Genomic DNA, 15,758 nt, shown 5'->3' on the forward strand with positions numbered 1-15,758 from the left:
AAAAAAATTTGATTACTAAGTCATTATTAATTTATTTAAAAAAAAGTAAATTTTACAGATAAATCAATTTCAATATGCGTGCCTAAATTAGATTTTCAGATTGAATATAATAATTAGATAAATTTAAAAATAGCTGCTTATATTACTGATTAATATATATAATGAAAAAAATGATAGGGCCTATTTTATCTGGAGTCATTCAAAAATTTTTAGTATAAAATTTTAGTCTTCAAATATTTTTTTCCCAATAATTCAGATGTGATAAAATAAAAGAAGAATCCTATGTATAGAAGAAACATCATGATACAGAAATGCAGGGTTGCCAAATCAGTTATAGCAGTATATTTATTTATTGCAATGATGGATCCACAAAAAAATTGCATAAAAGGCATATTTTTATAAAAAGAATGGAGTATAAACTATTTTTAGTCAAATATTTTAATTATAGGTAAAAATTATAAAATTTCATTAAAAAAATTACCCCCAAAGCCATAACGCAAACAAAATCGATTTGCTTACACAATTTGAAGTATTTCAATGCCAAATAAAAAACTTAAGTCTGACCAAGTTGACCCAGACCAAATTAATCTGACCAACCGGGGTTAAATGCAAAATTTGAATATTCATAAAGTGTACTATTAATTTGCTTTTGGGAGGGAGGTGAATCATACAAACATGGGATAATATCATTTCGACGGTAATCATTTTTTTCTTTTCTCTTACAGCACTTATGCTTAAAATTAACTCAAAAAATACCGAGCAAAGTGTATCGGTCATCCAGGTACTATATGTATAATTATATCAGCTCAAAATGAACTTGCAATAGAATTTTAATTTTTATTTTATCAATTTTATACATGCTAGTCTTCATCAATTGTACCTCTTTTTCTATTAATTTTATTACTCGCCCACTCTTACAACGAAATTACAAACAATTTCTGCTAAGATAAGTGTCCAATATTAATTCAACAAGAAGTAACTGGTAAAAAAGAGAAAAAAATTCTTAGAATCATACAAAAAAATTTAAATAAATGTTTTATCAATTTACAAGAAAAGTCATTACCCAATTTCACCAAAATGTAATTGGTAAATAATGAAAAACTCCAAGCAACCCTGTATAATGTATATTCACAAATTAGGATGTAAAAATTTCGTCGATTTACTCGCATAATATTATTACCCGTCGATTTAGCGGTAATTGCTAAATTTGAGATAAAAATATCCTTGAAAAATTGATAGAAATCTGGTTTTTAATAAAAAAAAGTTAAAAATTCATTTTGTATCTTTTTGAACTTTTTTTGTAAATCGACGATTTAGCTTATTAAAACCAATAAATCAAAACTTAACTCCATAGCAGTGTGATTTTTCTTTTTGAAAACATTTTAAAATAAGAACAAAATTTATAATGGCAAACAACAGTACTTATTTTTTAGTTCAAATTAACATTTGTAAGTAAATGGAATATTATTCAAAATGTATTTATTAAAAAAATTACATTACAATTTTATATTATTGATTTGATTAACAAAACGTAATTGCAATAAACAGTAATAAACAAATATTAACCTAAACAAGTATACAATAATTGTTAAATTTTTTATAAAATGTTGTCTAAAATAGAAATTTTGGTATACATTTATAGAGAATCGTTTTTGCACAGAAACATTATTGTAAAGTAAATAATTCTTATAAACAGTTTCAACACATTCCAGTAAATAATTTTTTTTTAATATTTTTTCTAACATTGAGGAAGGGGCAGCAAAAGTTTAGTGATAGTAAAACAAAGAAACTCAATTAAAATTTTATTCAATTAATCTCAATTAATCAATTAAGACCAGCAGCTATTACCAGAAATGTTTTTGTCAATTGAATAGAAATGTCCTGCTTTAGACTTATTTGAAAGGTACTGATTAATTAGAATCATTTGCATCCATATTTAGTAATACTACTAATAGCTACTAATAGATTTAAATTTCGCAAGAAAGTAGATATAGAATTTCCATCATCAATCTGATGAAGGCTCGATAAAAGAGTCAAAACATTGCTAAATTAAAGAGTATTTTTCGATAAACATCCACAATGTTTATCCATTTGGGTAAACATGTCTTTTTTCGTGCGACAAGTACTGATTAATAATTGGGTTTTATTAGATCGCAATCTTAGGGCCAAATCGTTATTTTCGTAATTCAACGATGTATTTTCCACTATATATTAAACAAAAACTTTTAACAACACAAAATATCAAAAAAATTGCATGAAATTTGCAATATACTCAAGGTTTCAAAAAACAAATAAAATAATTTTTTTCCTATTGTACACCATTTTTCAACCGTTTTTATAATTTCAAAATTTCGTTGTTAATGACTTTTGTTTAACAGCAGAGAAAAACTTGTCGAAATTTGAAAAATACGTTTTGGTCCCAAGGTTGCGATTTATTATACCCCAATCACAATGAGTATCTTTCTAATAATAAAAATCCTAAAGAGCCTTTGTGATTCGATCGACACGAAATTTCTATTTGTAGCTGTCGATCTATTTCGGAAAAATCTAATAAACTAAGAATTGAGTTAAGAAATAAAATTAGGTCAAGAAACAACGAAAAATTAATGCAATCATATTATGTTAGATTGTAACATTAGCCATGTTGTTTATTTCGCTCCTCACTCAACTAATTTATTAACGTAGTATCTTAATCAATACTTACTTGTATCTCATTTTTCATACTCACTTCTACTCATTTTTCATACTCACTTTTATGAATTAATTATTTATTTTTAACCTGACTTTGTTTATAAGTTCTTTTTTTATTTTTTTTTTTGAAAAGTGGAAAAACAAAGCTTATTATATCGTATTTAACGGAGTCGATTGGGATCAAGAATGTTATTCTATTTATAACAATCGAAACAGCTTTTTTTTGGAGTACACTCTGGCACACGAGGAACAAATTCTTCTAGAGTAAAAAGTATACAAATTTAAAAAATATATATATATATAATCATAAGTATTGTTCTCGGGGTTTTTTCTGTTTGGGGTTAATATTATAATATAATCCGTTTACTGCGGATAGGGTGTTTTTATAGTCGTCTTGCCTTATTCAAATAAAAATTTTGTGGGCTAACACGTTCCATAGATAATAAAATTGTTTCATACCAAAAATCTAGTTGATTAGAGGAATATTCTAGAGAAAACGCCGAATTTCTCAGCCAAATGTAGAGGAAACAAAAGTATTGTCTTATCACCAACAGTGAATTTTCAAAGTCACCAACTATCAACCTGCTAACCATGAAACAGTTAGGATTTGTATACAAAGATGCATTTCAGCTCTTTAACTTGCAAAATTTAAATAATTTTTAGGCTTTATAGGCCTTTTGTTATGGTTTATTCTAAAAGATAACACGGTAACATATCGGATACAATTTTTAAATTATATAATATGATGCCATAGTTGATAATAGTAAACAAAAAATTCGTGTTGCGTGATGTATTTTTTTATATATTGTCTGAAATTTTATACGAAGTGGGCGTATCTCTGACACAGTTCTTCAAACCAACCTAATTTTTGCATTTTTTAAACCAAATTTAACATACATAAATTGATTACAAAAAATATTATCTACGCCCTTATAATTTCATAATTTAGGAGGCCTATTATTAGCTGTGAATAGCTTATATAGAAACCGCCATATTTTTTAAAATCTAGAATACAGTAGTGAAAAGAAAAAAAATGTTTCGATTGTCCCCTGAAAAGCTTTATTGAACCTAAGCCTATATCATCATATTTTACTCATTTCGATCGGTATTTTTATTTTACAATTTTTGCTTCCTTGAAAACTCCATCTCTTATTAATGGGATATATAAGCTTTGGCGTATTTAAGCTTTAATAATTTTCGCATGCTTCGGTATGCAAAAATTCGAAAGTCGCCTAAATGATCCATGAATTTCTACTTGTATACGTAATTTAATTGTAACATAAAATCAAGAGTGTCAAAGTCTGTGAATAATTAGTTGAATTAACTCGATTTTTCAGTTATTGGAATAAATAAAACAAAGTTTATCTGAAATAAAAATTAGGTTTTATCTAGTTTTTAGAATAATGAAAACCTAACACAATAATTATATTAATATATACTTGTAGATTATTTAGATTTTTTTGGGATTATATACCAATTGTTAAATAATTTTTACACATGTTTTCTCATGCATTTTTATAATAAAATTATTTAGATCTGGAGTATAACGAATTCAATTTGAATATTTTGGAAAAAGTAGAAATTTCAAAGATAGCATAAAATTTCTCTTAATGAAATAAATCCATGTAGCATATGTCTTTTAATTCCGATGTATGTAAGACTACATTATCAATTTTTAATTAAGGCTTTCTCTTTCATGAAGTCCGAATTAATGTTTGAATGTGTGGATAATCTTAAAATTGATTGATTATTAGTTTTTTTGTTTTTCTATTAACACTATGATGTGTGAACTGATCTGCTTGAAGTTTAAGCTTGCCCACGCAATCAAAAATTATCCGATCTCCGAAAAAGAATGTCACGATTAAGATAATTTTCTAAGAGGAAAGAGTTGTTGGATTAAGCATAATTAAACCATTAGAATTTCTAGAGGTGAATCTATCAATAATAATTTGTTGACGGGCATTCAGAGTATATAAGGCTTTTGTTCAAAACTATCTATTAAAAAAAAAAGATGATAGTTTTCATAATACAGATTAAATGCGTTTGATCCGGACGTTAAAAGATACTTGAATAAATAATGTATAAAGAAACTTCCCAATTTCCTTACAAATATTAAATATTAAGTGTATTATAGATTTGTATAATATAAATGTTAAATAATTTTTATGAACTATAATTCTTAAACCATTTTAGATTACACTATTTTTAGAATAGCTCCCATAAACCTCTTTGAAAATTGCAATGAAATAATTTTTAACTTTCTCGATTAATATAACAATTAATAGGTAAATAACAAATAATATCTTCCAAAAATTTGCTTGATTTTTTATTTTACTCATGGCGGATTGGTGGTTATATTATATGAAAACCGAGCAAATGTTCTTCGAATTTGATTAACATTTAGTGTAATTATAAAATGGCTTTTATAAATAATCTTTAAAAAAAGGCTTTCTTCTAGTCATTATTTATAATTATAATCATTAGTATCTACCAATTTTAGTGTTAATTGTTTATCCTACGGGATTGATTATGATCATGGTGTGATATAAAAGTTATTTTAAGTCTCTAACTATTCGGATGAATAGTCGAGTCATAACACATCCTTCTATAAATCTTAGTGGCCGCGTCTAACAGATGATGCAGTAAAGTTTATATGCAAAAATTGTGCGAGAATGTCGATTCAAAAAAGGAGGACTGAGAAAATCAGTGCAATCAATATGGCCATATCATAACCTGCATTAAATTTGTGTAAAATGCTTGCTTACTTCAAAATGTTATTAAAATATTACATGTTTTCTTCTTGTAAAGAATCAAGACCATTTTGTCCTATTTAGGCATCACGGTCATAATTTATTTTATTTAAGGCATCATCGTTCCATATAGAGTCCAGATCGATGATCCTTATCGAAATTGTGTGAATATTTATAATACACAATAAAATTTCAGAATCATTGTGGGAAGTATAATTGCAAATTACCATGATTTTTAAATATTATAGAGCTATTTTATTTCACTGGTAGTCGTATGGTAAAATGATTTTTACAAAACACAGAGTGTATTGGGTATCGTAAGTCACACTCTCTAGTTACACTGAATTTTTGCAGGAAGAATTCATCAAGTCAAAATAAAGCGAAAAGATTCTAGAAATTCTTTCCATTCTATTTACTTTTGCGAGATATCTTTTAACAGAAAATTTCTCGATTAATATTACGAAATTGGAAATTGCCATAAGCAAAGCTGTAGAAAATAAATTTAACTACAATTTATTCATCCGTCCGTTTTTTTCTAAATTTAATATTTACAAAGATATTTTTTACCTTGGAAATTCCAATGTATACACTTTAAAATAGATTTTAAAAAAACTTTGTATTTCCCGAAATTCTGAAAAAATAGTAAAATGATAAACTGTAGTAAAATTTATTGAATAATTATTCATCCTAAGAAACAAGCGAGGATCCAGGATTTCGTTCGTTATACAACTCCCAGAGTTTGAACAAGAGCGAATTATGTTAAAAACTACAAGAAGAAAATGTAAATGCACAATTTTGACCAAGAAAAACGAAAGCTCGTGTTTTTTTCTAACATTAATTAAAGTTGAATGTAGCCTATGACAACTATATTGATTGTAGTGGTTTTCCCAATAGTATTGTTTTATTTGAAAATTGATGTACAGGATAAATCAGAAAAGTGTGTGATTTTGAAAACATTGTAAAAAGAAATCTCATCAATTTTCAATATTATCTTCTGATCAACGTAAATTACATAAAAAATCATAAAATTCATTTAATTTCTTATAAGTTTTAACGACCTAGACTGGAGTCATCTTATTAAAGACCGTCTAATTTTGCAAGTTAATTTTGAAGTAAGTCACCACATGTCGCTGCACTGCTAGTGAGATTTTAACCACTTCTTGTCGGACTGCCGGACAGTGAGATTGTTACTTACCAATTTATCTGTTAACACTAAAATTATTAAATTTGCCACTATTCTCGAATAAAAATTTTTACGAGACATATTTTTTGTTTTAACAAAAATCATTGCCAATAAATAATTTGTGCACATAATTTGAATTTAATTTCTTGTAAATGTTTACAAATATTTAGTTCCTATAATTAATAAATAATCTTAAGCCTAACTTTTTGCTTGGGTTACTCAGTTTTTTACTATGAAGTTAGGTCAATTTGTGGTTTTTGCTTTAAGTTTTAGAACAATCAGTATTTATATTTACAGATTGTGTTTATTCTAACTTTAGTTTTTGTAACACATGTCATAGGGGATATTTACCATGCTGAAACATTCATTATAAAAAACAATTAGGATACAGGTACAGGTACCCAAGTACAACAACAATATTTTAATTTAATATGTAATTACATCGAATTGTATATTCCATTGTTTTAAAATTTAATAAATAATTAATTTAGCAATTTTTTGTTTGTTTATTATGAAATTTGCAAAATTTAAACAATTGTGTAGCTGAGGAAAAAGGCAATTGCCTCATAGGATAAGGCAACGATCTGCTCTGTTAAGTCTTTTGACTATTTTTTCAATTTTTTATATACACATAATATTTTAGACTATTTTATATAGTAGTAGGCTGCGACACAACATCCTCTTTCTTTAAACAAGGTAAAAATAATTTGTTAATTATCTGACAAGCGAAAGTTACAGCTTCCAAATTTCAAGTTTTTTACAACAAAAATACGATACACAAAGTTATCTCTGAGTGATTTGAGATTTGAACAGTTGAAAAGTTCAACATGCAGGTCGTCATTTCGAATCTTCTACCTACCGAGGGTGCTGCAGATAATCGCTCATATCGTATTTTTTGCGATGGCAAACAATGGAAACTCATGAGGGTGATCCAGAACAATAAGGGTGGAAAATTGATGGCATCTACTCCCACACTGTAGATCTGAGCACACGATCCCAGCAGAAATTATCACAACAATAGCGTACAGATGTGGAAGTGGGTGCAAAACCAATACTTGCGAGCTGCAGAAAGCACGGATTGAAATATTAAAGGATACGCCTTGTCACAGTGATGAAATAGACAGACCAAATAATGCAGACAGATATAGAAATCGCAGAATTGAGCTCAAAGTAGTCACGCTAGACTACAAAAATGTTGATAACATAGGCTCGAAATGTTTATTTTCGATTGATTTACTACTTTTTGGCGTTTCAAATTACTTTAAATCACGAATATTTTTAAAATAATATAATAATGTAATATATAAAAATAATCATTTACAAGAATTAGTTTATTAATCGTTTTACTATAAAAAAATCTTTCTAATTACAAGACGTGTACAATCAAGTTCGATTAATTTACATAAATTAATCAAAAAATGTTTGTTCATTTTCGTATATTTTTACAAGAAAAATCAACCAATAAAATTTTTTATTGTATAAATTATAATAATATTGTACTATAAAATAAATTCTTAAAAATTAAAACAGTTATATTAATTTGCGGATTCACATGCATCGATCCAATCATTATACACATCCACCGGCTCAGATAGAAAATTTATTGTTGTTTGGAAATCTTCAAGGCATACTCGACATGTTATCCGAGCCGTATTTCGTCCTTTATCCCTGTAAAAAAATTAATTAATGATATATTGTAGAATAAATTTTATGTGAATTTAGTATTACCGAGAGGGAAAAAGAGGGAGGGGCGAGGCCAATAAAAAACCGCGTAAATTTTTACTCTTAGTTTACTTGAGTACTAATTGACTAGTGGTCATAAATTTCTTAAAATTTCACCTATGAAATAAATTTAACAGTGAAATTTTAAAAAATAAGAAGCCGCAACGAAACTGTTATTAGAAGCCAGGTATTTTTTTAAATTAGTTACTAGAACATATCGTTGACCCGCATTAAAAATTAACATGAATAATTAATTATTTTAAAGAGAAGCCATTTTTGATTGAATAAAACTTACATTTTAACATCACACGATTTTTCATGATTACAAAAAGGGCAATTGAATTGTTGATCAAGTGGTTCAATTGCTTTTCTTTTTGGAGCTGGTTTTCTTTTCGATTTTCGACGTCCCATATTTTGCTTTTACTGTATACTGTATATGAAAACTTAAAATTATGTTCAATTACTCAAGTTTCACTTATTTCAATAAGATATTTTCGATTAAATACTGAATTTTTTTTATTGTATATTTTTGTTTATACTCTCGATTTTTAACCAATTTTTAATTTGTAAATTTTTCAGTATACACTGTTTCTGACAAGCAGTGCTGTAAACTGTAAAAACCTTTAAAAAAATAAATAACTAATATTTATTTGACAATTTCGAAAGTGTTGTAACAAGGTTGTAATTGCATGTGTAATTTGAAAATTTATCCAAAAAATAACTCAAAATGAAAATAATTAAACCAGAATTTCAAGCTGTAATTATGGCTGGTGGGAAAGGGTCACGTATGCCTGAAGTATCCTCAAGCCGTCCGAAATGCTTATTACCTATAGGCAATAAACCATTAATTTGGTATCCTCTACAAATGTTGGAAAAAGCTGGATTCTTAGGTAAAAATAAAGTAATTTAAAATATTCGAAATAACTAATGTTTAATAAAACTTCGAGAACGATAATTTTTTTTTTTTATATAATTAAAGCCTACGTTACCGTTCTTGAATGGATCTTTTTTCTCATAAATGTTAGTAAAATATGGTTTAAATCATTAACAATTGGTTAACGATGAATGGTTGGTTTTATTTCTTACACTTAAGCTTCTCGAAACATTTTTCGCAATTTTAAAAAACCATTTTAACATTTTAACGCACTCTTATATCTACTTGGGTCCTTTAGAATTATCATTCAGAGAAAAGTGCGCGGAGCTGGTGGCATTTCCTACACTTGCTAAATGGCCAATCCGCCACTGAGTATAGGCAGACAAAATGAATATACCCTCGGAAACAGTTTATGAAATTTCAATGGAGCATTCGCGAGAATTTTAATATTTTATTTTTATTTTTATGCACCAAAAAAAACTAGTGGTCGAATACATTTTATAGCATTCTTGAATAACCCTTATCATATCTCAGGTATTGCGTACTCGTTTCAAGTTAAACAATTGTATGATTATAGATGTAATTGTGGTGGTGTTGGAAACCCAGAAAGTGGAAATTCAAAAAGTTGTCGATAAAACCGACTTAAAAATCAAAATTGACTATGTAACAATTCCATCGACGGAAGATTTAGGTACAGCCGACTCTTTACGATTAATTAGCGATAAAATAGTGAGCGATATAATTGTAGTATCCTGTGATTTCATTACCGATTTAAATTTAAATCCTGTACTTGATCTATTTCGACGTCATGATGCTTCCGTTGTCAGTTTATTGTTTGAAGATAAACAAGAACCAGTGCCTTTACCCGGCCCCAAAACAAAGAATAAACCAGGTAATATAATTTTTTTTTAATGTATTATTGTGAAAAAAACTTTTAAATGATTGTTTCTCTTCTGTTTGTCTATAAAATTAAAGAGTTTTCCGTTAAGAGTGATAGCGAACTTAAATTAAGAAATTTGAGTATGAGATATAAAATTTAAAAAAAATTTGAAACAGTGTAACACTGGCCAAATGGCAGTAACATCATGCAGCATTATATACAATGTATCACATTATCAATATGTAATATGTATTAGCTCATATCAACAATATGAGTTGACTTTTCTTCGTTCAGTAAGAAATTTAAAATCAACTGGGTTCAGTAACCAACCGGATTAAACAACAACGTGCGTCGACGAAATGTGAGGTTTGATCGAGTGCCTTTAAAATTAAGCGCAATTAATGCCATCGATGCTATCAAACGAAATCTATGCGGTCGAATAATCGAAAGTTGTGTTTTTCGCTGATAAACCTCCAAGCAAAAATGCGATTACATTTGGCTGGTATCATTTAATATACAAATTTCCATAAAAAAATTTATGATATCTCATACGCAAGTTCTTTAATTTAAGTTTAAAGTTCTAAGATTTTTAATGAAAATCCTTTATTTTTAGAAATTTTCTATCTGATAAACCCAAAAATCGATAGAAAAATAAATTCAAAGAGAAGGTAAAAGTATTTTATAAAGTTATTTTTAAAATATCATTTGAATTTTACTCTTTTCTGTTACTCGCGATTGAAAATGTCAATTTTCCAAGTTGTCCGCATGCAAAAAATGCCTGTTTTTCATCGATAAATTCCAAGACATTATTTTTTATTAAAAAGAAGTGTTAATTTTTTCGTTATGTTATTTTATGTAGAAGCATATTAGCCCTGTTTACCTTTTGCTTAATTTGACCTTGTTTAAAAACTTGTTACTCGTTTTTAGAGCGCGATTTGATTGGAATTGATTTAAACACAAATCGTTTAGTATTTCAAGCAAGTTCAAGTGATTTCGACGAATTTGTATCATTCTCCAAGAAATTAATACGTAAACATCCGAACATCACGATATTTAGTCGACTATTAGATTCTCATTTTTATATTATCAAACACTGGGTACTAAATTATATTAGCCACGAAAAATCATTTTCCACCATCAAAGGAGAATTACTACCTCACATTGTAAAAAAACAATTATCAAAAAAACCAAAATTACCTGACGCTGCTGATAAGAATCAATCAATAGTAAATGCTGAAGTACGTAATGATGTATATCAATTCATTCAAGAAGATGAGCTAGATGAAAAAGTACGCAATACAAGCTCTTACAATGACCACAGTGGTGACTTAAAACCAACATACCATGGAGATATTATTAAATGTTATTCGCACATTGTGAATAATAATTTTGGGATTCGTGTGAATACATTACAATCTTATTGTTTAGCAAATGCAAAAATTTTGGAAAAATGGAATGTAATTACATCAACAAATATCACAGATTTAGTTCGCATTCATTCTAATGCTGAAATTCATTCGAATCAAGTCGATGAACAATGTTTGGTTGGTGAAGGAACTGTTATTGCAGAGAAAACTTCAATTCGTAATTCATTTATTGGTGCTAATTGCGTGGTAAATAGTAAAGTTAGAGTATTTAATTGTATTCTGATGAACAATGTACGAATATTAGGAATGTAAGTATCTTGCAAATTGCTGAAAAAAATGACATGTCTCAAAAATTTTCCTAAAATAAATTAAAATTTTAAAAACTGAACAATTGTAAGGCAAACTTATATTTTATGAAAACTGTTATTGATAAAGAAAATATTATTTGTCCATAAGTTGCGCTAAAACCGACATTTAAACCGGATTCCTCTCGTTGTTAAGTTCTATTACGATTTTTTATATCATCCAATTGAAATTACTTTACTTATGTGTATGTGATAACTGGAGAAATCTCTCGAAATTTTTATATTTACCCGTTAATCCGTTGTGGTATCATATACAGGGTGGCCTTAAATCATTAGACTACCGAGAAACTATGAATTCCTTACGAAATTCCAAGATGAAAAGTCTTTTGGCGTTTTTCGATGAGACTTACCCTTAACGATGAAATTCGTTAATTATTGTTTTTTGTTGGGAATGAAGTAGTGCACTCTTTGGCGCGATAAAATTTCCAAACGCCTCTTTCACCTGAGCCTTGATTGTTTAATATGGGTGTTATAAAATCATTTCATAAGTCCATTTCCGTTTGTCTGTCCGTGAACACGATAACCCAAAAACGAAAAAAAATATTTAGCTGAAATTTTTATAGTGTTATAGCGTGCTCAGCACGTAAAAAGTGACTAGGGGTTCGTAAACGAGCAACACAGGTTAATTGGGTCATAGGTTCGTAGGATCCATCTTGTAAACAGTAATATGTAGAACAAAAGTTTAAATACTAAAATTATTCCTTACAACTTTTGTTGAAAACTATTGATAGAAGGTTGAAAATGTGTCGGTATAACTTCAAGTAATAAGTCTATTGATTCTAATTTCATAAAAAACACATCTGATAATAAACCAATGATAAATTTCGTTATAAAATTTCTTGACTCGTTTTTTATAAAATGAGTTGATTTAAATTCCTGATATTTTACGAAAACTACTTCTTTTGTTTCAGTGCATTTCTTCAAAATTGTATTATTTGTGATGGAGTAACAATAGAATCACAAGTTGAATTGAAAGATTGTTTAGTTGGAAATAACCATACAATACCTGAAGGATCAAACCATAGTAATGAAATTTTGACTGCCGATGATAAATTAATGGAAATTTAAACTATTGAAATTTACTATCTTAGTTTTTATATTGTTAAATTATTTTTGAAGAATTATATATTGTTTTTAAAATATTTATCTTGTTCTGTCTTCTCTCCTGAAATGCAAATTCTTTATAAGGATTCAGGCAATTGATTACTGAAGTTACGAAGGTTACTATTATTTGATCTTTTCCTGACTGAGGTCCTGATTGGAATAGATTTGTTGCGCGATATTTAGGAAAATGTAAATAATATGTCGATCTTTGTATATACCCACAAAATGCATATATTTTATTAGCCCGCTTGGGGTTAATAAATATAGAGAAAAAAATTAATAGCAGAGAAACGTAAAATTGAGCTGCAGTCTTCAATGTACATGGTCAAAACACCGAAAGTCAGATGAGTGTGAATATCTTGACTTCACTTACATGTGATACAAGGCAAACCATATTTCGTCATTTATTCTTTAACTAAAGTATATTAGACAACAGATCAATTCTGGTTTCGTCAACATGTAATCACTAAAAATGGTTAAAATAAATATGTTGATCAAATCAAACTTTATACGATTATTAGTAATTTTATTTTAACGAAATTAGAATTTTTATTGATTTGTTGTTTAATATATGATTATTATTAAAGACAAAATGATGAAATATCGTTGCATTTATAATGAACAATTTTAAGAAGCCCATGTATCTACCACATGTAAGTGAATTTAGGATATTACAGTCGTACACTATCAAGTATTTTTGTAAGACTTGAGCATTAATACTTTCAGCCCAATTTGTTTTTATTATTGCCAATCTACTGGAGCCATACTTTTCGCTTTCATTTTTATATTTATTTTATAACGAACAATTTGAACTTAATTTGAGTACTCTACGATCTCTAGAAGCGAAGATATAAGCAAAAATCTGAATAAAAATGTTCACTTTTTTTTATAAATTGTTAAAAAACAAATGAAGGCGACGACTGATCGAATAAAAATTATTCCCAAATTCCTGGCGAAATTCTGCATAAAATAAAATTTTCCAGATTTTTCCAACATATATGAGTCTTGGATACCGGTCTATATACAGAGTGTAACAAAATGAACACAAGCAGTGAGAATTTCATATGGTGTATACTTACATTCACGGTCAAGTCTGTCTCAACAAATAAAATAAAACGATTCTTTCACAAAAATTACAAATTACTATACGTAATTCAAATATAGAAATATTTTATTTTATTTCACCTTTTTTTGCTGCAGTTGAAAAAAAAGGTACAATCCAAAAAGATAATTGATTTCCAGCCGTCTTTTTTTAAGTTATTTTTTATTTTATAAAACTAATAAATATTTTGATATATTATTTTGAAACTTACAATATTATAATGCCAATGGACAGGGCCGGATTTAAATTTCTGCCGCCCTGGGGCACTGAAGAAAATGCCGCCCTATGACTGAAATTTTATTTTAATAGGTTTGATATCTTATTTTTTAAGAATTAGAATAACTAATTAATTGCAGAAAAAAGAACCGCTTCATAACGAGCTGACCATCTGGTTGCAGATAAAGTTTTTAACGCAATTCTTTTTTCAGTATGAGACTGTAAGACTTCCCAGCGATGCGTCGATGCAGTAAAATAGTTGTATAAAGTTTGTACTGTATGAAAGAATGACGCAGCTTCTGGGGCGCATTCTACTGCGTGAACTCCAACTAAATTCATAGAATGAGCAGCACAAGGAGCATGTTCTGCAAGATATAATTTCATGAATTCTTGCCTGTAAGCTCGAATAAATCCCTGATACATTATTCGCGTTATCATATGACTGACTTCGACAATCTGAGAGATCAAGATCAAAAAACTGAAGAACAGATAATACAGCAACTAGCAAATCTTCAGCTTTATGTCTAGAGTTCTCAATAAACATGAGAAAAAAAATTTTTTTTAATTCTTCAAAAAAAACTATATTAATTTATCAATTCCAGAAAAAAAAAGTATCAAATTTTATTTGTTCAAACCTTTATGGAAATAAATTAATTTTATTTTAATAGTTTTCACTTAAATTTAAATTTGATACATAATGCATAAATTATATTTCTTGAAAGATCAAATGTTTATTTAAAAGAATTAGTTATTTATATATTGATATAGAAAATGTTTTCTCACTTTCCAAATTTTGCCGCCCTAGAAAATTTGCCGCCCTGGGCGCTAGCCCCGACTGCCCCTAGTGTAAATCCAGCACTGCCAATGGAACAAAATAAATTCTGATGTTGCTTATTAATATAAACAACAGTAAACTACTCAGTTTAATTGTAACATTTAGTAGAAATATATAATTGTGCTTAAAGAGATTGGTGTTAAATGATGTTATGTCATCACTAACAGTGCAGAAACGTTATTTCCTTACAGCACATTTTTGCTTTCCTTCTTTAAATGTTCTATTCCTTCAATTTATTAACATATTTTTTAACAAACTTGGATTCATTTTTCATCTTATATATAGACCTACCTAAAGCTGTCGGATCAAAATCGAGAATAGCCTCCGAACTATGAAATCTTATAGCATCTACGAATAGCGATGTATTTAATGAAAGAAGAGTTTAATTTTTCTCCTTTTTTAATCACAGGTCCGGGCCTCACGGGCCTAAGCCTAAATCCAGCACTGTGGATACTAGACTGCGGAAGTTTATTAGCAGTGAATTTGCACTTTGCAGTTTATACTTATCTCCATTCTATAAACGTGACTATGTCCGTTTAAGGTCATTTCCACTTATGTATACATATTTAAATAAATAAAAGAAAAGCCATTGTTGGTTTTTTTAAATATATTTTTTAAGGAAAATATTTTTACAGACGTAATAAATTCATTTACAATTATTATAAATAA

The 15,758-nt window shown here is 28.1% G+C and overlaps 1 protein-coding gene across 1 annotated transcript; it reads left to right on the forward strand.

Annotated features, from left to right (window-relative positions):
* The first annotated feature begins 8,972 nt into the window (after positions 1-8,972).
* Positions 8,973-12,900, forward strand: LOC123305620 (translation initiation factor eIF-2B subunit gamma). Its single transcript, XM_044887389.1, has 4 exons — positions 8,973-9,236; positions 9,798-10,112; positions 11,028-11,775; positions 12,744-12,900. The coding sequence occupies exons 1-4, from the start codon at positions 9,074-9,076 to the stop codon at positions 12,898-12,900; spliced, it is 1,383 nt and encodes a 460-aa protein (XP_044743324.1). The 5' UTR covers positions 8,973-9,073.
* Positions 12,901-15,758: the final 2,858 nt, after the last annotated feature.

The sequence above is a fragment of the Chrysoperla carnea genome, chromosome 1 (genome assembly GCF_905475395.1).
Source record: "Chrysoperla carnea chromosome 1, inChrCarn1.1, whole genome shotgun sequence".
In the NCBI taxonomy this organism is placed as follows: domain Eukaryota; kingdom Metazoa; phylum Arthropoda; class Insecta; order Neuroptera; family Chrysopidae; genus Chrysoperla; species Chrysoperla carnea.